The sequence below is a fragment of the Piliocolobus tephrosceles genome, chromosome 5 (assembly GCF_002776525.5).
Source record: "Piliocolobus tephrosceles isolate RC106 chromosome 5, ASM277652v3, whole genome shotgun sequence".
NCBI classification, from domain to species: domain Eukaryota; kingdom Metazoa; phylum Chordata; class Mammalia; order Primates; family Cercopithecidae; genus Piliocolobus; species Piliocolobus tephrosceles.
The window spans coordinates 140,159,600-140,182,755 of record NC_045438.1 but is presented as its reverse complement, the minus strand read 5'-3'; the positions used below and the strand labels follow the sequence as shown (position 1 = coordinate 140,182,755).

At 39.0% G+C, this 23,156-nt stretch overlaps 1 protein-coding gene and 1 non-coding gene across 2 annotated transcripts; one reads left to right on the top strand and one right to left on the bottom strand.

Moving 5' to 3' along the window:
* Nucleotides 1–1,733: 1,733 nt before the first annotated feature.
* Nucleotides 1,734–17,528, bottom strand: ZBED9 (zinc finger BED-type containing 9). The gene is made up of 4 exons (XM_023191624.2): nucleotides 16,493–17,528; nucleotides 9,467–9,614; nucleotides 4,997–6,489; nucleotides 1,734–3,929 (listed from the first exon to the last, which is right to left on the bottom strand). The coding sequence occupies exons 1-4, from the start codon at nucleotides 16,910–16,912 to the stop codon at nucleotides 2,013–2,015; spliced, it is 3,978 nt and encodes a 1,325-aa protein (XP_023047392.2). The 5' UTR covers nucleotides 16,913–17,528; the 3' UTR covers nucleotides 1,734–2,012.
* Nucleotides 17,529–19,580: 2,052 nt separating this feature from the next.
* On the top strand, nucleotides 19,581–19,652 carry TRNAQ-UUG. Its single transcript has one exon. It is a non-coding gene; the product is annotated as a tRNA-Gln (tRNA).
* The last annotated feature ends 3,504 nt before the right edge of the window (nucleotides 19,653–23,156 follow it).

The following is a 23,156-nucleotide window of genomic DNA, read 5'->3' as shown; positions in this document are numbered from 1 at the left end:
GAGGGAAGGGAGGAAAAACAAATATTCCTATGTCTTGAAAAAAAGGTAAAGCAAGTTAGCCTCCTGGTACTGAAACATTTGCAGAAAAAAATAAAAATAAGTGTTCAAGTATATGAGAAGGCTTTATACCAATCTCAGATATCCAATATTTTATATTTCTTAGAGATAAAGTGAAGGCTTTGTACCAATCTCAGACATCGAATACTTTATATTTCTTAGAGAGAATGTAAGGGAATTTAGTTCTCTTTTAATATGTAGTCTTAATTCCCTCTTAGTTTATTTCTTCCAGACTACTTTAAGTTTGTATAGAAACAAATATAAAACCACCACGTTGCCTTTTGAAATTAAATATGGGAAACATAATACTTTATTCAATCAATAAACCAAACAGTAAAACATTTTAAAATCCCTTAGTCCCAAAATATAGTCCAAAAGAGGGCATATAATTTGTAAAATCCCTTAGTTCCAAAATATGGTCAGAAAGAGGGCATATAATTTGTCGGTGGGAGAAATTAAACCACTATCTTCTAAATCTATCCACCATTATAAGGTTTTTTGTTTTTGAAAAGTTGTAAGATTTTATTAAAACAAACACACGATAAAACATAATCCAATCAAGGTTTCAGGACTAAATATGAACCTTTCCTCTACTTTCAAAGGTTTGGAGGATCCTTGAAACTTTCATTACCAAAAGGTTAAATTATTAGTAACATTCTGACTCACTGAATAGCCTTCCTTTCCTTAACTTTGAACATTACATTTATTTGAAATGAAGCACTTACTATAAATTGCTACCCTGTCTAGGAAAAGATATTTTCTTCATGGATTCTGTCATGTTTTTATGCTAAAGAACCTGTCTTACCTGATTAATTTGCTTTCAATCATTTTAAGTGAGTTCACAGACACAAGAGCAGATGTTTGTGGCATTTTTCTGAATCATCTCCAAACAAAATAGAGGTTGTTAAATCTAATTGAGGAGGCAATAATGTCTGACTTTGTCCCAGAGCACCTTAAAGGCAATCAGCTCTAGCAAAATCTAGAAACCTCCTAACATAAACTTGTCAGTATGGCCCAATCGCCCATCCTTATGAAATCAGAATTTATCGGCCAGGCGCAGCGGGTCACGCCTGTAATCCCAGCAGTTTGGGAGGCCGAGGTGGGAGGATCATCTGAGGTCAGGAGTTCGAGACCAGCCTGGCCAACATGGTGAAACCCCCGTCTCTACTATAAGTACAAAAATTAGCCAGGCATGGTCGTGGGTGCCTGTAATCCCAGCTACTAGGAAGACTGAGGCAAGAGAGTCACTTGAACCCGGGAGGTGGAGGTTGCAGTCAGCAGAGATTGCACCAGTGCACTCCAGCCTGGGTGACAGAGCAAGACCCTGTCTCAAAAGAGAGAGAAAAAAAAAAAAGAAATCAGAATGTATCAATATGAATCCAAGGTCATAACACCATTACAAAATAAGTGTTTCCTTCCATCCCACTCACACACTTTGTCTAAACATGCATCTACAAAACAAACTTAACATCAACATCCAACCTAACCACTCTGGATCAGCTTAACAAACTTCATATCCTACTGACCTGTCCCCTGCATTTGAATTCTAAGCCTACCCCCTTGAATTCACTTCCCTTCACTGACCTAGTCTATTTCAAAGAAACCATCCCCCATCCTGAAATTTTCCTATAATCTTAACATGCTAATGAAATACAATAAGAAGACACAAGATATATGATCAAATGTTTTAATATTAGAATCAACAGATCTAAAATTATATTTTAATAAATATGACAAATACAACAGGAACAATAAAAGAATTATAAAAACTGTCCAGTCTTAATTGAAAATATACATATAGGCAATTTATATAGAAAATTGCTGTTTCACTCATAACTTCATACTTCCATAACTGTAACCAGGCAGAAAGTTTAAAGTGAAATAGCAAATTCCTCACACTCAATGCTTATATGCATACTTTGAACAAATACCTTACATACCAATATTTAAAGCTTTTAATGTGATAAGTGAGCTTGCTTCTTGCTTGTTAATTTGTCTAATCTAGGTTGGATTGATGACAATGCTACCCTCAGGGGATAATGTATATTTAAACTGTTTCTATGTTTTGTTTTAATAACACTTAAAGTAGAGAATCCGGTCTCACAGAGGTACGTTGAGGGAAAAAGAAGAAGCGATTTTAAAGCAATCTCGGCAAGCTCAGGATATTCATTTTTAGCTTTTATCCAAAATGAAGGAAGTGATGCTGTATTTTCAAAACTGATTTTCAATCCTTCATCAGTAGCCAGCTTCAACAACTTATCCTGTAGAGTTACAGTTAAATTTAAGTTATCTTTTGATGAAAGAAATGGATTTTGGATCCACAAATTTCCTATGCGTGGATCTTCTTTTGATGGAAAATAAAATTCAAAACATTCTAACAAATTTGTAAGATGTTCACTGATAACCGTTCGCAGATGTGCAATATCAAGATCATTACCTACTTCATTGATAATTGTTGTTAAATTATGAAACATGTCATAACAATCTGTAGAAATTCTGTTTTTCCAAGCTTCTAACTTTTGTTTTTGTCCTTCAACTTTATCTGCCATTGAAAAATAAGTTGCATTCTTCCCTTGCATAGAAGCATTAAGATCATTAAAAATACTGAAGATATCAGACAAATAAGCAAGTCTGGCTGTCCAATTCACATCTTTAAAAAGTTGGGACCAAATGGGTTTCTTGCCTTGCAGAAACACTAAGAGTTCATTTCGTATTTCAAACATTCTTGACAGAACTTTTCCCCGTGATAACCACCGTATCTCAGCATGCAGTAACAGTTGCTTATGATCAGCTTCCATATTATCACATAATAAAGAAAATAATCTTGAATTCAATGCATTAGATTTTATGTAATTCACAATTTTTACTATATCATTAAGTACACTATTCAGTTCAGCTGATATTTTTTTCATAGCAAGACTTTCTCGATGAATGAAGCAATGTGTTGTTTTACATTCTGGTGCGAGTTCCTTAATCTGGGTTACCACTTCAGAATGTTTTCCTGTCATTGAAGCTGCACCATCGGAACATACTCCTACACAAAATTTAAATTCCAAACCACATCTGTTAACAATATAATTCTTTACAGCTTCATATAGTTCTGAGCTAGTTGTGTTTGTAGGCAAAGAGGCTGAAAAAAAGAACTCTTCCTTTATATCATCATCATGTTCAAACCTCACATAGACTAAAAGAATTATCATGTTAGCAATATCTCTGCATTCATCAAGTTGCAATGAAAAATACTTTGCTAGTTTTATTTGTTCTATAAGTTGATCTTCCATATCATTAGCCAGTTCCTGAATACGTCGAGCTATGGTGTCATTGGAAAGTGGTACCTGAGCTACCTTCTTTGCTGCAGATTCACCCAACATTTCCAAGCACACTTCTTTGATGCAGTCTTTCACTAGTGTCTCAGCAATTGTGTATGGTGTTTTAGACTTAGCAACCGGAAGTGCTACTTTATAGGAAGCCCGCAAAGCACTAATGTTTATATGAGAAACGTTGAACACCTGCTTTGGTTGGCTTTTCAATTCACTACTCTTTCTTTCAAAGAATTCTTTTGGTTGTGAACTTATTTCTTTATGTTTTGAATATAAATGTCGCTTAAGCTTTGATGGTTTCATTGCTTCATTAGCCAGTACATCTCCACAAATAATACACTGCGGTTTTAGTACTTCACCATCAATTACAGCTACAAAACCAAACTCAATATATGAAGGATCATATTTCCGAGTGAAACTAGCATGAACTCTCTTGGTTCTCCCTTCTTCAGGATAACTTCTATTGTTAACATTTCTTTTATTACTACTACTGTGTTCAGAAAAGGCATGTCTTTTCTTGACAAAAAAGTCCAGTGAAGCTTGTTTCGCCACCTGAAATTAGGAATAAAAGTAAATAATATGAATTTTACTTTCCGCCTTTAGCTAACAATGTTAAACCACAAGTTAAAAACTAGACTTGATTAAAATAAAAAATTATTTTAAAGTTAAGTTATAAAAATAAATAAATGCCTATATTTTCTCCGTTTTATACATCTTTGGGTTATGGCTGATAAACTAAGCGTAAAGTATCGCAGGTTGTAATGGGGACCTACTGAGTTTGACTAGTGTGTAACTGCCACCACTTGTGACTCACCTTGAGAGTTTAACAATACCTAAATTGGTCTATATTCTATTCGGTAAGATAAGTCCATTAATCATTTGCTTGAATGTTGCAGTAATGTCAATTGCTATGTTTCTAAATACTTATGCTCAAGTTTTATACTTATTTCCTTACAGACTGGAGTTTTTATACCAGTACTGGTCTACTGATCACACTTTGTGTACCACTACTTTAAGTCATGAGTAATCTCCATATTTCAAAACATTAACCCTACCTCATAAAGCCTACTGATTTCAAATTTTTTTGGTTCTATTTCATACTCTCCATTTAAATTCCCAAACTGAAGTCTTTCCCAACACAAACCCTTATCTTCCAAGCAAATTTATCATCCCCTACCCCTACAAATACTTCTTCACTTGATTTGAAATGTCTTTTCTTAGCTTACCCCCAACCCAAACTCAAGATTGAAACAGAGAAACATTAAATTCATGTTACCAAATTCATTCTCTGTAGAAACATACTAGCATACACACTATTTATTCCCTCAATCTTAGCTTTCTCATTCTCCCAAGAAATGCGTGACATCAAAAAAGGAGTAAAAGAGATACTGTTCATCACCCCCAGAATAATAAAAAAGACAGCATTCAAGGTTACAACTTTACAACTTCCAACTTGGGAAAAAAGAGAAGTATTAAAAGTAATTAGGCCTTCTTTGGGGGAAATATATCCAAGGTAATAAAAATGTGCTTTCATATACCTTGTCACACAACACTTATTCACAGTAAAGTGTAATGAGATTCTTCCCCTGCTTTCATCTATGGCAGATACGCAATCTTACCCAATCTCCTACTTTGTCTGGTGAGAATGGTGTCCCTGATGGCTTTAGCATTTTGGAAGGTTGAACAGGCAAACTTCTTTGAATCTCATCACGTTTCCTTTTCATTGTACTGGTTTCATAGCAAAGGCTACAAGTTATTTGCCGACCACAGCCCTCAGTCTCATGTTGAGAGGGCACTCCACAAATTGCATGGATATTTCCATCACATGATATACAACTAGTAACACCTGTGCATTCTTTTTCACAGACTACACAGGATAAAAATCTTAGTCTCCTCTCAGGGGGGCTTTTTTCGGCCATCTTAGGAGTGACAGAAAGATTCTCTTCAATATCACTACTATCTGTTCCAGTCTCAATGTTTTCTTCATACTGGGCTCTTAAAGTATTTTCTAACTCTTTGTTAGCCTGATCTAATTCATTTTCTGTATGCAAGCTGGCAACAAGTTCTTCAGTTAACTGAGAATGGGACAAGCCCAGTTTAGCTTCAGAGCTAAATGCACTTTCACATGGAGTCTGTTGCATGCTTCTGTGATAGGGTTGATTTTGGGTCATCTGAATGAACCACAAAAATTCAGCCCAGTGTGATGAGTTGTTAGTTTGCATCCAGGAGAAAATCCTCTTTCGGATATCCTCAGTTTGTTCTGCAGAACTCTGGCTTTGGCAGGTCTGAGACTTCCCATGGACAATTTTCAATTCTGGCCAAATATTACTGAGTTCACTGACAACCTGGCTTGAAAATTCCCTCCCATTGTCAGATTGTAGGACACTGGGTGCTCCAATAATTGTAAATATATCTAAAAGAGCATGTGCAACTTCCGTAGGTCTTTTAGACTTTAATGACCGCAAAAAACTTAACTTTGTACGGAGATCCTGATAATGCATAATAAATTTATACTCCCCATCAGGATTCAACTGCATGTCTATAAGATCTACTTGGCATCTTGAACTAACTTCCTTAATTGGTTTTGATGTTAGAACCTTCTTGAGTTTTGAATTTTTCTGTTGGCATGGTTTACAGAGGGTCAGATATAGCATTATAACTTCTTTTGTGATGTTCTTGTATTTCGCTTGTAACTCTTTCTCCATGCGAGTACGTCCACCATGTCCAATGCTGAGATGTGTATTATGCAGAATGTCGAATAAGTCCTCACTATGTAAGTAATACCGTATTTTATCTGTTTCCCCATTTACAGCCTCAATTAGCTTCTCATTTCCTTGTACAAGGATAACATCAAATCTAGCCAAGCGACGGTAGTCAACTGATTCCTTTTTCGCCTTAGCTTTAGCTTCTTTTACTTCCTTTATCAACTGACAGTACTTTGCTTTAGAAAATATCTTAGTATTATTACTTTTGTTTTCCAGTAACATTGCTAAGCTTCTGAAGAACTTTTCTCTCATGTTTTCTGGTTCAATTTCTGCTTCATTAGTATCTAAGCTACTGAGGTTATCATCACCCATGCTTTGAGACATCATGGAAAACCACAAAAATGACCCTAAAAACAAAGGAAAAAAATCAATTAGAATATTCAGAAATATAATTTAAAATACATATATTGTCAAAGGAGCCAGTAGTGCTTGAGGTAGAAGTAGGGATTATGGGCACACAAAAGGGGATACCATTTTCTTTCTTTTTTGAGACAGAGTCTCACTCTGTTGCCCAGGCTAGAGTGCAGTGGCACAATCTCAGCTCACTCACTGCTTCCCAGATTCACGCAATTCTCCTGTCTAAGCCTCCCAAGTAGCTGGGATTACAGGCACACCACAACATTTGACTAATGTTTTTATTTTTAGTAGAGATGGAGTTTCACCATGTTGGCCAGACTGGTCGTGAACTCCTGGTCTCAAGCAATCTGCCTGCCACCCTCAGCCTCCCAAAGTGCTGTGATTACAGGCACGAGTTACTGCACCAGGCTAGGGGGATACCATTTTGATTTAAGGAATCCAACCTTGGTGGAAGGAAGAGCATAAATGACGAACTCCAGCTAGTAATAAAAAGTTTCACACAATAAAGAGTAGAAAGCCAGGTCGTGACTTTCCAGAGCAGTTTTCATGATTGAAGCATTGTTTTACGTAAAATAGGATGCAAATTTGCATTTATTTGTTTACTAGGCAAAGACTTTTTTTTTTTTTTTTGGAGGAACCTCAGCAAGCCAATAATAGATTTAAAAAAAAATCTTCACACTACACACTTTCTCTTTTATTCAGGCAGGTTAGCTATTACATCAACATTTGAGGAGTAAGTTCCAACCTGATATATTCATATCAGCTCCCTTTCAGGGCTATTAAGTACAAACTCAATACAAATAGCTTCATTACTAATTTTAATAAGAATAGTGGATGAGTCTAAATTACTGAAAAATTTTTGACTTAATAAAGGTTATTAAAAGAAATTTCTAGAATACTCATAATAACAAACACTAAGAATACTTCAAATTTGGCTAAGTGTTAAGAAAAAAACTATTTTGGAAAAAATAAAAAAGAATACTTTAGAATTAGCATAACATCTCTAGATAGTTTTATAGTTTCTTGGAAAAATATTTTCATTCAAGTCAACATTATTTATACTATCAATTTGCATACCAAATAGTGAGACAGAACAGGGACTCCTCTTAGGGGCCTGACAGCCACCCCTAACCCCAAGCATGGTAATAACAGAAAATCTTGAGTTCCTTCAAGGGAAATTCCACGCATCTAACTATCTCTAAGAAGTAAACGAGCAACTTGAGAAACAAGAAGGTAATACCTTAAAACAACATGCAAAAAGTCATGAGATGTTCCCTATATTAACTAAAGATAACATCTTAACATATATCCCTAAGTTGTTTTTCAGAAACCCATACCTCCACCAAATGGATCCACTGGTCTGAAGACCTCAGATAAGGGGGAACTGAGGACTGAACTCCAACCGCTGCTTCGTTCTAAAGTTCTTCCTGTGGGGCCTGGAAGAAGTCATACCCACAAGCCAGAGCTAACCTTCTTTTCTGCTGATCCCAGATTTTTAGACAAAGCTTTGCCTCCTTAACCAATTGCAAATCAGAAAATCTTTGAATCTATCTATGACCTGTAAGCCCCTTGAGATGTCCGTCCTACCTTTTTAGGTCAAACAAATGTACAGTGTCCACATACTGATTTATGACTTTGCTTGTAACCTCTGACTCCCTTCTTTTAAAAAACCCTTACTTGCAAACCATCGGGGAGACTGGGTCTTAATTTTGAGGGGCCCAATTCTCCTTGCTTGACACTCTGCAAATAAATGCCTTCCTTTCTCCTACTGATGTGGATGTTTGGCTTTCCTGTGCCAGGCAAGTGAACCATAGTTTGGTTCTGTAGCAGTAATGAACTAGTAAATTTAAATCATCTAAAATGTTTATATTTTCTAAAACTAGGTTAAAATTAATGATATGTTACTGTGTGGTTTGGCCTCATTTAACTCTCAATTGTTCCAGTAAGGCTTCTTTAATCATTAAATTGAAGCTCACAGTGAGTTTTCCTTTCCTGAAAATCATAATCTATTTATAACACAAGTTAGCCCTATAGCACTTTCTTCTTTAACTGTTTTATAGGTAGATGCAAAAAGACTAAGTTTCTAAAGAAACAGAGATCACTTATTTCTCTAGTATCTTTCACATTATCTAACACGTTACTACATCGAGTGTTCAATAGAAAATTGTTGATTAATTTTATAATAAAATAACAATAATGGTAAGTGCTATCTCAAAATGTGACTGAAAAAGACCATCGTATGGACAGCATTTATTTCCATGCTGATCCATTTTGTGCCATGCTATAGAACTAGAAGCATAGAAGGAAAATAAACAAGAATGAATTAGAAGAAGAAATACAGGGCAATGTCAAGAGAACCAGGAAAATATGAGCCCCGTAAGTTTTTGAATCAATATTAATGTCTAATAAAATTGTTAGGACTGTAAGAGGAGAAAAACATTGTATCCATTTTACCTAACCCTTTTTAAACAGAAAAGATAGCTGTTCCAGAACCAGGCCAGACTCCGCCTCTACTACACATTATACCAATAGCAGACCTTAGAACACTAATAAACATAGACTTCAGAAATTCCATATTCTAACGTAGAATTTCCAAATAGTATTTCCAATGTATACACAGTCATTACGTGACAAAAATCATGGTCAGAGGCTACAGCAATGGGACCCAAGACTACACTGCCAAGTGCTCAGTATTTACATACAGAGGTATCTGATTTATCCACAGGTACTTACCAACTTCATTACAAAGTATCCATGAAAAATCTTGGGTTCAAGTATTTTTGACATTATTACCTGACTGCTTTAATTCAACTCCCTTAATAACACTACACTATGTGGGTTGACTTTTCCTTCAACTATTAATACATTCAGTAGAAGCTGAAATGGAATGAGGTTTGGTAACTTTCAATACTAGACCCTTCACTCTCCCAAGTCTCACCCTCTTTCTTAGAACTAAATTATTCTCACCATTATCTTGAAGTGGGTGTGGCTCTGGAGATTCACATTCCATTCTATCTTCCATAGACTGAAGCTGGGTGCCTAAAGACTCCTTTGCAGAATCCAGAGGGGCCATTTCTTCTATAGAAGCTTCCTGACCATATGTGCCCTGTGAGACCTGTGGACAAACAGATGCATTTGGTAAACAACATAAATAATTGTAGTTTGTCATAGCTAAACTTGTATTTTTCCATTAAAATAGAATGTAAGAAGAAAAAACATCAGTCTTTACTGAATTCTTAAGTAAAAGATAAAATATGAAGAGAAATGAAAAATGCTGGGACTAATAAAGCCAGAGCCATACAACAGAAACTGATGTCTTAATAGGACAAGAGTTAAAATGCATCCCTTTGGTTTCTGTTTCTGGGAATAACAATGAAAGCACGTTAAAGACATATCTTCTAAACTGTGATGACTAAAAAAAATTGTAAATGAGTTTCAGTGTGGTTAATTAAAAGTAAATATTGGGCCGGGCGCAGTGGCTCACGCCTGTAATTCCAGCACTTTTGGAGGCCAAGACAGATGGATCACCTGAGGTCAGGAGTTTTGAGACCAGTATGGCCAACATGGCAAAACCCTGTCTCTACTAATAATAATGCAGATTCACCAGGCCTAAGAAAATGTTCAAATGGTTAAAGGATTACAAAGTTGTTAATGGTTACACTTACTCTACTACATCCAGTTGGAAAATGTCCATGGATAGTGAATCCCAAAATTGCACATAAACCAGAATATTCTAAAAGGGAATATCCAAAGACATAGGAGGAGATGAAAGCCTACATATTATTAGAATATCATGTTGGGATTTAAGATTCTGTGTCACGCTCCTTTCCTCCAACTTGGACACCACATTATAAATTCATTTTCGCTGGGCACGGTAGCTCACGCCTATAATCCCAGCATTTTGGGACTCATAAAAGGAGGCCGAGGTGGGTGGATCACCTGAGGTCAGAAGTTCAGGACCAGCTTAACCAACATAGTGAAACCCCATCTCTACTAAAGAGACAAAAATTAGCCAGGTGTGGTGGTGCATGCCTGTAGTCCCAGCTACTCAGGAGGCTGAGGCAGGAGGATCACTTGAACTCAGGAGCAGAGGTTGCAGTGAGTCAAGATCGTGCCACTCATGACAGAGCGAGACTCCACCTCAAAAAATAAAATAAAATTCTTAAACTGTGCAAAGCACATTTCAAAAAATCAATTTTCTCAAAATTCATAAAATGGTTAAGCCAGCCCTTTGGTATATTTTTCCCTTCTCTGAGCTTAATAAGGTATCTTATGTAAATTGCTTTGTCTAATAAAATAGCATGCATTTCAATTTGCCTAAATCTTTGCATAACTGCCAGAAACAGAATCTGTGAAAGAAGGCCACCTGCTGTTTATAATTAAACAATGTATCAGTTCTGTAATGTTGGTATACACAATCCCAGCTTTTGGAGCAACTAAGAAACAAAATATGGATATGGTTCATTGTGTTGAATTCTTCACTGACTCTCCCCCACCCCCCACACACTCTAAGCACAAACACAAATCTAGCCTCTTGATTCCTCTACTTTTCCACCAGCTGCACTGGACCAAAATGGGTGGGCCTGGTCTTAGAACTGGGAGGAACTCCACCTGTCTCTATCACAGAAGTTTGAAGTTACCCTGAGGGGTGGTAATAAATTACAAAACTGAAGTTACTTCAAACAACAGTCATTAGTCTTTCACTATTCAATTCCTGGGTTTGATTTTTTTTTTAATGCTGGAAAGAGGTTGAGCGCAGTAGCTGACACCTGTAATCTCAGCACTTTGGGAGGCCGAGGTGGGAGGATTGCTTGAGCTCTGGAGTTCGAGACCAGCCTGGGCAACATAGTGAAACCTCATCACTGCCAAAAATACAAAAAATTAGCCGGGCATGGTAGCACATATCTGTGGTCCCAGCTACTCAGGAGGCTGAGTAGGGTGGATCGCTTGAGTCTGGGAGGTGGAGGTTGCAGTGAGCCAAGATCGTGCCACTGCACTCCAGCCTGGGTGACAGAGTGAGATTCCATCTCAAATAAATAAATAAATAAAAATGTTAGATAGAAACTTTTGGTTGTAATATGGTAAATATTGCTGTGTTCATTAGAAATGCACATATTTCCAATAAGTTAGAACACCTAACTTATAGTGGCACAAACAAATAGGGGTTTATTTTTGTTACATAACAAGAAGTCTAGAAGAAGGTAGTTGCTGGCACCAACTCATTTATCTAACAGTTTTGTTAGGGACCCTAGCTGTCTTCATATTTCTGCTCTGTCACTTTTAACACTAGCATTTGGCCTCATGTTTACCATCACTTAATGGTCACAAGATGGCCAGATATCACATAAGTGTTCAAGACTGGAAGTGGGAAAAGGTGAAACTAAACTCATCTCCCCTATTTTATTAGGAAAATAAAAGCTTCCCCAGGAACCTCCTCCCCGAAATATGCTTATTTCTCCCTGGCCAGAATTCTGTTGCACAATTAACTCTAGAACAAGGAAGCCTGGAAAAGAATTTAATTAGATACACTGCCAGTATGAATAAAACCAACATCTTGTCGGGAAGAAAGAAGGGTAGAACAGACACTGGATTGGCAGCTAAACATGTCTGCCACAGTGGTATTTCCCCTGTGGGGGAAATCACACAAAAACAAGAAAAATGAGAAACATTTATACAAACTTGATCTTCAACAAGACTAAGAGATACTTATAACTCTGACCACATTAAAAAAAAAAACTATCAAATATGATCAGCATATAACCTGAACAATACCCAAGTCCTACCAGAAGCTACAGTTTTCAAAAAAGCTAGAAGGGGAAATTTTAAAGCAAGCTTGTCCACCCCGCAGCCTGCGGGCCACATGCAGCCCAGGACAGTTCTGAATGTGGCCCAACACAATTTTGTAAACTTTCTTAAAACACTGTAAGATTGTTTTGTGATTTTTTTTTTTTTTTTTTTTAGCTGATCAGTTATCATTAGTGTTAGTGTATTTTAGTGTGGCCCAAGACAATTATTCTTCCAATGTGGCCCAGGGAAGTCAAAAGATTGGATACCCCTATTCTAAAGTAACAGGCATATCTTAAGGCGGGGGGGGGGGGGGGGGGGGGGGAACCCTGTATTTGTTATTTAAAGCAAAAGGAAAAGGGTGTGCTGACTAGACTTGAGAAATTGCTTATATAGGCATTTGTGCTGCAATGTAATAGATGAATGTATTAAAAAACATGCTTTCTGCAAAACTGCAGAAAAGTGACAGGATTTATGGGGAAAATACGGTTAAACGGTGGACTATTTTAACACCTACACAACTTTGTCACCAGAGCACTATAAAACTATAACAACTCCTGGCTGGCGCGTGGTGGCTCACGCCTGTAATCCCAGCACTTTGGGAGGCCGAGGTTGGCGGATCACGAGGTCAACAGATCGAGATCATCCTGGCCAACACGGTGAAGCCACGTCTCTACTAAAAATACAAAAATTAGCTGGGCGTGGTAGCGCATGCCTGCAAATCCCAGCTACTTAGGAGGCTGAGGCAGGAAAATCCCTTGAACCAGGGAGGCAGAGGTTGCAGTGAGCCGAGATCGTGCCACTGCACTCCTGCCTGGTGACAGTGAGATTCCGTCTCAAAAAATAAAAATACAATAAAATAAAACAAACACTATAACAACGCTAGTAAAAATATAAGACGTTAATAAATCTTACTTTAAGTATAGGATTTTACCTTAGAAAGGTGATGTTATCTTATTAGAAACAAGTGTGAGGAAAGGGCGAAGCAAGGGTGGAAGGATATAATTATCAAAAATTCAAAGGTGGGCCAGGCACGGTGGCTCATGCCTGTAATCCCAGCACTTTGGGAGGCCGAGGCGGGAGGATCACGAGGTCAGGAGATTGAGACCATCCTGGCTAACTCGGTGAAACCCCGTCTCTACTAAAAATACAAAAATTAGCCAGGAGTGGTGGCGGGCGCCTGTAGTTCCAGCTACTCGGGAGGCTGAGGCAGGAGAATTGCGTGAGCCCCGGAGGCAGAGCTTGCAGTGAGCCGAGATCACGCCACTGCACTGCAGCCTGGGGGAGAGAGTGAGACTCTGTCTCAAAACAAACAAACAACAAAAAAAAAAAAAAAAAAAAAAAAAATTCAAAGGTGGAAAGATATAATCATCATCAAAAGTGAAGTGAAGAGGCTTGAACATTTGATGTTATATCCTTCCACCCTTGGATACAGTTATACTACAGGAAACATGATGTGGGTTCGGGTCCATCATCTTGTTTTTACTTCTTTGACACTGGCTTATAAAAAGATGCCCAGTGTTTGCTGTTTTAACACTTTCCTTCTTTCATAACAAAGCTGTTTATATGGCTCCAAATAGGACTTTATGTCATGAAGTAAAATCATGCTGCGTTCTGCATTGTAGTCATTATCTTTTATCCACTCCAACCGCTTCTCTATCATACTTGAAACAGAAGATAACCGAGCAGTGAAAAGCTCTTGGGAGGCAGCTTGTAGCTTGCGGAACTGCATGTTCTTCCTCCACACCTTCCATTTGTGCCTCAGCAACTAACTTGCAGCTCCTCTGTAGAAAGATCCTGTGTGTCAGACTGCAGCACTCCGCATTATCCTCACTAGCATCTTCTTCAAATCCAGCCCCCTTTGCAAGAGCAACACAGCTTGGGTTGGTTTTGGAGAGCTCTTCTGAAGGCTCAAAGGCTTTGGAATCATAAATTAAATCAGATAGAATTGTATATCACACCCCATGCAAACAGGCTTTTGTGAAATCATTCCAGGCGTCTACAATATCAACCATAAGTTTAATGTTGAATCATTTACATAATTCAAAAACTGTTAGGGGACTGTCACCCCCTGTATAGACAATCAGTATCTTGAATGTTTGCTTTAAATAATAAGCTTTAAAGATTGCAATCACACACTGATCAAGGGGCTGCAGTAAAGAAGTTGTATTGGGAGGTAAAATGAGAACTGTGATATTTGAAGAAAGCTCAGTAACTACTTGAGGGTGGCTTGGTGTATCACTGAGACTTATAAGAATTTTAAAAGACAATTTTTTCTCTTGCAATGTTTCTTTTATCTCCAAAAATTCACCTAAACGATCAGAAAATGTCTGCCCTGTTATCCAGTCTCTCTTGCTAGACATATAGTAGGCAGCAAGGCTAGTCTTTACAATTCATTTTAAAGCTTATAGATCAGCACAATGATAATCACAGGCTTTAGCTTTAAAATTCCACTGGCATTTGCACCCAGCATCACCATCTGCTGATCCTTGTAGCCTTAAACCCCACAGTGTGTTTCTAGAGTACTTCCAGTCCTGCTTACTCCATTCTAGATCCATGTACCCAAATTCTCCACATATCCCCTTGAGGGCATCTGCTTCCAACAGAAACTGGTTTCATAAAAACTAAAAATCTGAGCCTGGGGATGGCCTTCTTCATCAATCTAATTTCTTAATGCTGGGGGAAATGTCTTTGCAGCTTCTTCATCTGCACTTACAGCCTCATCTGCACAGTTTAATACTGTGGAAACTACAGTAGTTCCTGAAGCCACTAAACCAGCCACTGCTTCCACTAAATGAAGGCACTTCTGTGGGATTTTCATCTTTTTTTTCTTAATGTCTCCATACATTGTGATGGTATTCTCTTTAACTCTGAGAAACACTGCACTGGATTGCTTCCTTGTTTGGTATTCAATCTACACACTTAACAAATGCTCCATTTCCTCCATTTCCTTATGCCTTGTTCCAATAGATTTCATAACACTGGCAGTTGTTTCAGCTAGATAATTTTCTTTTATTTTTCCCATCATTGTCTCTAATTGTACATACATTTACTCCTTTATGCCAGTTGCATGACCAATCTCAGTTTCTTTTCTTTCAAAACACTGTACAGTTTCAAACTTGTCTTCGATTGTTAAAGTTTTTCTTCTTTTATACTCACTAGCAGAAAATGTATCACAAGCACACTTCTATGGCACTTGCAAAACCCTCTGCTTGCTCCTTTTCTGGAATACAAAAAAGTTTAGCAAAAAATACACAAAGATGGGAGGGAACAACGTAAATAGGTGCTTCCGAGACAGCCAAGGAAGGATGGGGGAGCAAATGGGAATTATGTACAGTATTGTATGTACTCAGGACTTGCTGTGCTCAGCTAAATCAGATACTCTGAATTCAGCTACTCCCACTTGGTGGCCCCAAACATCAACTTGCTGGGAAAACTCATACATGAGCCCTCACAATTTCAGCTTTATACTGACTCACTTATGGCATACTGACCTCATTTCAAAAGATTTTGCATTCCAGAAACATGTGTTTTTAACAGATCAGACTGTATACATAAGGGTTCATATTCTGAAACAGTTCAGATAAATGTATGAACATTATCACTAAAAAATATAAGAATGTCTGGCAATATCCATAATGTCCTAAAATTACTGTCAAAGAAGGCAAATGTAGTCCTTTAGAAACAACTCCATTGTAACAGCAAAAAGCTTTTAAAATTCTTCTAAAAATAATTTTGAGCTCAAAACATTTTACATACCAACAACTCTAGATACTGAAAAGAACCAAGGAAATCATGCAACTAGTATTTTCATTGTACAGATGAAGACATTAATGTTCCAGAGAAGGTGTAATATGCCCAAGGGTACACAGCTAATCAGTGACAAAGCCGAGATAGCTTCAAAAGACAGTAATTAAAAAAAAAATTACTATTGTATATTTCTTTAATCTCATAGTCACTACATAAAATATATTTTCTGGTAAAAAATAGATCAAGGTTTTCCATCTGGTTAAATCATTTAATTATTTGTATCACACACAAAGACTGTTATCTCATATGCATGAATCTATTCATCTACACCAGTGATCAAATAAGAAATAATGCCCTAAACCAGGGTTTGGAACCACCAGTGCGAAATTACTCCCATTACTCCATTCTGGATCCATGCACCCAAATTCTCCACAGAAGATGGCACCTCCAATTTCTCACCTGCTGTCTAGGTTCATCAAGCTCCCTCTCCAAATCTTCCAGCAAAGTTACCACCTCTTCTCCACTCTCAGGATTATGCTCCCGCACCCAGGACTGGAGCTCCTCAGGCAGGATGGTCAGGAACTGCTCCAGCACCAACAATTCCAGGATCTGCTCCTTGGTATATATCTCTGGGTTCAGCCACTGACGGCAAAGTTCCCGCAGTTGACTCAGAGCCTCCCTGGGCCCAGGTGTCTCCTGATAGCAGAACTGCCTGAAGCGCTGACGAGAGAGTTCCCTGGTATAAGACAAATTCCTAGGTAGGCCTGATTCCTGATCCCAAGTATGGTCTTCTTCTTTAACCTTTACTTTGATAATCTCCCCTTGTTCTTCTGGAGCCTGGCCAGCCCAGGCTGGGAAGACCCTGGAGACTGCTTCCATCCCGAACTTAGACAGCTCAGGGAAAGGCTCTCTCCAGATGGGGTCTAGGCAAATGGGTGATTTTACTTGAGCTCCTTTTTTTCTTGGTGAGGAAAATTTTTGATATAAGAAAACACTCAACACAGGACAACTACAGACTCAGTTTAAAAGGACTTGTTTACGTGACAATACAGGTCAGTTACTCGGGCAATTGCATTGAAAGTGAAGCCATCCTTTGAAAAGACCAGAAATAGTGAGCACAGAACGACTCACTAAAGCTTCAGGGTCACAAATTGAGCGGCAAGACACTAGCGAGACAGAAAACTGAGGTTATGAAGGATACTTTGGCCCTAAATAAAGCCTGGGTATATGAGCCTAGGCAAGGAAACGAAGATCGGAGCAGCCTGGGCGAGGGCGGATAGGGAGAGGGGCTCACAAGCTGCCTGGGGAAGAGGCCCGATTGTCGCCGCGCATATGCACCCTTCCCTCGGCCGCAGCTCCCACCTCTGAGGAGCTCAGACCCTGTCGAACCCGGACTAGTGGGTCGAGGTAAACACTCCACGGCTCAGGTGGCGGTTCCGCGGACACACCCGCAGCTGTGCCCCTAGGTTCCGGCCGGGCCCGGTGAGCCACGCTCACTTCCGGTCCGCTCTAGGATTCCAGGTGGTGCAGTCTTCTCACTGGTTGTGCAAACACCTACGGTACCAGTAATTCTGGAGAGGCAAGTGCTCTGGTAACTACGGAGAATCAACTCTCCGGAATTACCTAGTTATCTGGCATCCCAGTGAAAAGAGTTTCACAGTGTGAGTAGTGCTGGCGTAGAGGCTGCTGGTCTGTGTTTTCCTGTCACCATGATAAACTACCGCTGGCACTCAGACCCGCGTTGCTCACCGGAGCGACCTGAAACAAAACAGAGAGGAGCATCCCTAAGGACTACCACGTCAGCGAATCTGTAGGCTCCTCCCCCACCTTTCCTCGTTAATTTCGGGCCACTTTCACCTTTCCCTTTCATCCTAAATCAGACTTAAAAAGAAATGTAAGAATTAGTCTATTGTTTCCATTTTACGGATTGGAAAACCAAGACCCACCGAGAATGAGCCTCAGTTGTTTAGTCACGGAGCACAGAGCCGTGACTAAACAACTGTGGGAAAACTGATCCCAGCAATCTAACAAAATCTGGACGGCTGATCAGCGCCTAGCGAATCACTGGAGTGGAGTAACCAGAACATTCCCTTCAAGCAGTCACTGGGTTCATCCATACCTCTGGTAGCGCAGAGATGCCCCAGGAATATTTGTTGAATTGCTGCCTGGTTCCCTTCTCCATTCTCTGTTTCCTTCTGCTTTGGTCCTCATGTTGATTTCTCACATTTTGGCATTTGTGAGTAGAGAAGCTTTGAATAATCAGAACATTTCTTTCAGAAATCTCTGGAAAAAAAAAAATCTTAGGATCCGTGGATGGTTTTGAGTAAATCGCTAAACCTAACGAAATTGTGTATAAAATGTTTGTCTGTGTGCCTGTGTCATCCAACCCTGAAAGGATCATTTTCTCAGCCACTATTAACGTGCTGAATTTATCTTTTGTGTTTCCCCCCTAACTATCCTTTGCAGTCGGGGATTCTACTACCTTTTTCTCATTCTGCAAGGCAGTGATCTCTGCCATGGTGAGCACAGTAGGCAGTTAACATGGAGTAAACATGACTTCTAAGTCCTCTACTGACGAGTCTTACTCTTTTTTTTTGGTTTTGTTTTGTAGATTTGCATTTTTTAATTACTACAACAGTGATAGACATTTATTTAAAAAGTCAAATATTCAAAAAGTCAACATGGCAAAAAATGAAGTTTCTTCATCCTCAGTTCCATTCCTCAGAAAAATTCATGCCAAGAGTTTGTTGTATGTACCTCCAACCTATTTCTAACATGTACACATAAAATTGAGTACAGTATTATTATGTACAAATATAACTGAGTCACAAGTATAACGCATAATTTGCAAAACTTAAATCATATTAGACTACAATTCAGCAAGTTACTGGCCTTTTTTGTTTGTTTTAAATTTAAATCCTCCCCCAGAAACTGCCAAGCCAACATGTGTTACATGTGTCTATCCCGTTCTTTTTAGTGACTGTAGAAGAGACTATTTTGATAGATATTGCTAAAAGATTTGCACCCCAGAGAGATGTTTATCAGGAGTTTCGGTAAAGTGTGTTAAGATCCTTTCCTTGCGCTGTGCTTTCCAAGGCCTCGGGAAGAGGTTGCTCTGTATGAAACATATTTTGTAAAATTTGCAAAAGTATGCTATTATAATGAAAATTAGTTAAGACAGCTGCCTCTTCCTACTCCAGCTTACCCTCAGCTACATCATACAGGCCTTAGAGTACCCACAATTTTATGTTGATAACAGCTATTCTTTTTCTTAAAGAGGATTTTCTAAATTGTTAAGTTTCAGACCTCACAAATCTGCCCCGGTTGATTTCTGGAAGCTAATTTATGCTAACAAAAACGCAGGAAAGAGTGCACAGATCTCCTTGAGTTTTATTTTACCAGTTACTCCTCCAGCAACAAACAGCTTTCCTATCAGCGTGGTCTCACTGAAGCCTGACCTAACTCTTCCGGATTGGAACAACTAGAAAGTTTATTATCAAGGAGGTATTTAACCACGACTGTATATACCTAGTCTGCCCTTGTGGTTGGTCCCATGGTGTAATGGTTAGCACTCTGGACTTTGAATCCAGCAATCCGAGTTCGAATCTCGGTGGGACCTTTCAAAGGTGAACGTTTTACAGTTCCTGGATGGCCTCTGAATGTGGGAAAAACTCGTTCCCCAGCTTCCTATCGAATTCACTTCGAAAACGCCTTTGTGGCCGCGTGCACGGTATTGGACTCTCCCCTTCTATCCAAACACAAGTACCAAGCGCCTTCGTCTAGAAGAATGCTTTCAAAGCGTATCAAATTCACTGGTTTGGAGACAAAGAGAAAGACGCTGCTCCGACTGACTTATGAAAACCTTCAGCAGCAATGTGGAAACCCAATTCCTGTGATGGAGACAAACACTTCCTCAAAATTTCCTAGTGTTCGAAGCCCTTCTCTCTGCCACAACCAAATCCTGCGTGTAAAGTGGCTGAGCCTTGGTCTCAGGCGTGGTATTCTGTTTTGTTTTGGTTTTTGGTTTTTTTTGCTGTGGACCTCGCGCCCCGGGTTACTTCTCGCCCCTTTTCCCCATCCCCCATCTCCATGACACAATTCACCCTCATCTGCTTTCTCTAGTCGCCTGTCCTTAGTCTCACCGCTCACCCCGACTGCAACGTCTGGAAATCCCTTCAAAGCTAGCAGCCCCGGAGGGCTAGCGTCCCTGGTGTCCATGGCGTCGGGCCTTCCAGCCGGAGAGAAAAACTCACCTCGGGACCGGACCCGGGCCTCGCCGCGCCGGGAGCTGGCATTCCCAACTCGGGACCACACAAGGTGGAGGGGTCCTACAACTTGTGTGGGAGACAAGGGAGATGGGGGTAAAACGACCTCTGCCTTCGGCTGTTCGCCTAGCATCTCGCCTCTTCAGCTCCTAGTGCCAGGGTGAAAGGAGGGGACTCCCTGACCGAGTCCTCCCCAGACACTACCAAACACTCGGTCCGAAGCACCCGGGAAACAGTCCCTTGGAGCTGAAGGTCAAGAACAGAAAATGTACCTGCTATCTCGCCTCCCATGAACTCTGTGTGTAGACCAGGATCGAATTGGAGATAGAGTTGATGAAACCTGGAAGGTCCGGAAAATTCCTGATAGACACTCATTTAGCTGCTAGAATGAGGTGGGAAATGTGAGGTGGCAAGGTGAGGGAAATATGTGCCCTAGAGGACAGAGAGGACAAGAACTAAATTAGAAACAAATATTTGTGTTTCGTACAAATTAATCTCTTCTATGATGTAAAGGCAACCTTTACATCCAATTCTTTATTTTCAGATTTCTTACTCTGACATTTTGATTTTCTCATACATACCTAAAAACCAAGTCAAATCCTTCTTTCACCAAGTCCATTAAACCAGTAATAATTAATTAGCTCATATTATGAATTACCATTGGTTACACAGAGACTCTGTAACTAAGTTTACAAAATTTATGAAAGCATTATTTTGGTTCCCATTATGTGTGCTTGATTGTACTTCATATGGTCTGTTAATGGTGCTAATTGCAGAGGGAAATAACATTTTCTTGTGGTGTTGCCTTAGCTAGTGTGGCCCCACCTTCTTTCCACTTCGTTCATGTTAGCGTGATGAGATCTCACCCAAAGTGTTCTCCCTTTTCCTAATGGCCTAACAGCCTCTTCTACCTGTTTGGGATGCTTATAAGCCCAGCCATCCTTCCACCCACCACCATAGCCAGCCTGTGGTACTGTGCATATTCATTATGATCACATCCATCATCAAGCATCCACTTATTCTAGCTCAAACCAGTCATTCAGACTTTATCCCAAGCCTCTAAATTAAGGTAAGGGACAAGACCTGGTTGGAGATGGTGCCTGCACAACGTGACCCAGAACTGAACAGAAGACCAAGGAGCAGCTGCTGTGAGGAGGCAGAAGCAGTCACCCACACTGGGATAGGCTGGGAGCATATGTAGATTCTCCCCCTGGTGGTTTACATGTTTTTGGGTCTTCAATTCCTTTAGGAAGCTGAGGAAATTCTGGTGGATGTTTATAAAAACTCCATCCTTGAGCAAACTTTACTCAGGTTCCTCTGAGCCCTCCTCTCAACTAGGTCCCATCCTTGGCTTGTCCAGCCCCATTTCAGCAAATAATCCAGTTGAGCCTAGTTTTAGCAAGAATCCTGCTAAGCCAATTCAGTAAGAATTCCTCACCTCAAAATCCTATCAAGTTTCTGTTTTTCTGCCCTTGATATCTAAACAAGTTCCTCATAGTCATTTTCTATCAAATGGTTGTCTTACCCTTACTACTGGCTATAGATCCCCAGATGTCCCTGATGTATCTGAATTTGAGTTTACTTAATCTCTCTCCCCTATTGCAATTGTCTGGAATAAAGTCTTCCTTGCCTATTTAACTCCATCTGGTACAATTTTTCTTTGACAGTTTCTTCAAAGAATGTATAGGCATATCCTGGGAAAACTTCTTTTCCAAAGAAGAGATCCAGCTAAGGATTAAGAATATGATCAGCTGCCCAGAGAAGATGTGTTCAGAATAGAGGACCAAGCAAATTAATGGTAGCTGATTTCCTGAGGAAATAAAAACAGACTTTAAAATCTGTCCATATCAAAAAATGTGTTATACCACATTAACAAAAATGAAGGATAAAAACCATGTGATTATATCCATAGATACAGAAAAAGTATTTGACAAAATTCAACACCCTTTCATCTTAAAAACTCTCAAAAGATTAGTTTTATAGGGAATATACCTCAACACAGTAAAGGCCACATATGACAAACCCAGAGCTAACATCATACTTAATGGTGAAAAGTTAAATGCCTTTCCTCTAAGATTAGGGACAAGACAAGGATGCACACTCTCAACATTTCTTTTTAACATGGTACTGGGAGTCCTAGCCAGAGCAATTAGATAAGAGAAAGACATAAAAGTCATCCTAATAGGAAAGGAATTGAAATTAACTCCATTTGCTGATGACATGATCAGCAAATATAAAACCCTAAAGATGTTACAGAAAAGTTAGAATTGATAAATTCATTAAAGCTGCAGGATACAAAATCAACATTAAACAATCAGTAGCATTTCTATATAATGATGAAGTATCTGAAAAGGAAATTAAGAAAACAATCCCATTTACAATAGCAACAAAAATAAAATAAAATATTTAAGTGTAAATTTAACAAAAGAGATGAAAGACCTGTACACTGAAAACTATAAAACTCTGATAAAATGACAAAAACACAAATAAATGGAAAATATTCCATGTTCATGAAAGAATTAATATCATCAAAATGTTTACCCAAAGCTATCTACAGATTCAATGCAATCTTTGTCAAAATTCCAATGTCATATTTTACACGAATAGTAAAAACAATTCTTAAATTTGTATGGAACAACAAAAGACCTCAAATAGACAAAACAAGCAAAATAAAGCTGGAAGCATCACACTCACTATATCTATTATAAAGTGATTGTAATAAAGCATGGTATTGACATAAAAACAGACACATTGACCTTTGAAAGAGAGTAGAAAGCCCAGAAATAACCATATATTTATTGTTGATTGATTTTTGACACAGGTGCCAAGAACACACAATGGAGAAAGGACAGCCTCCT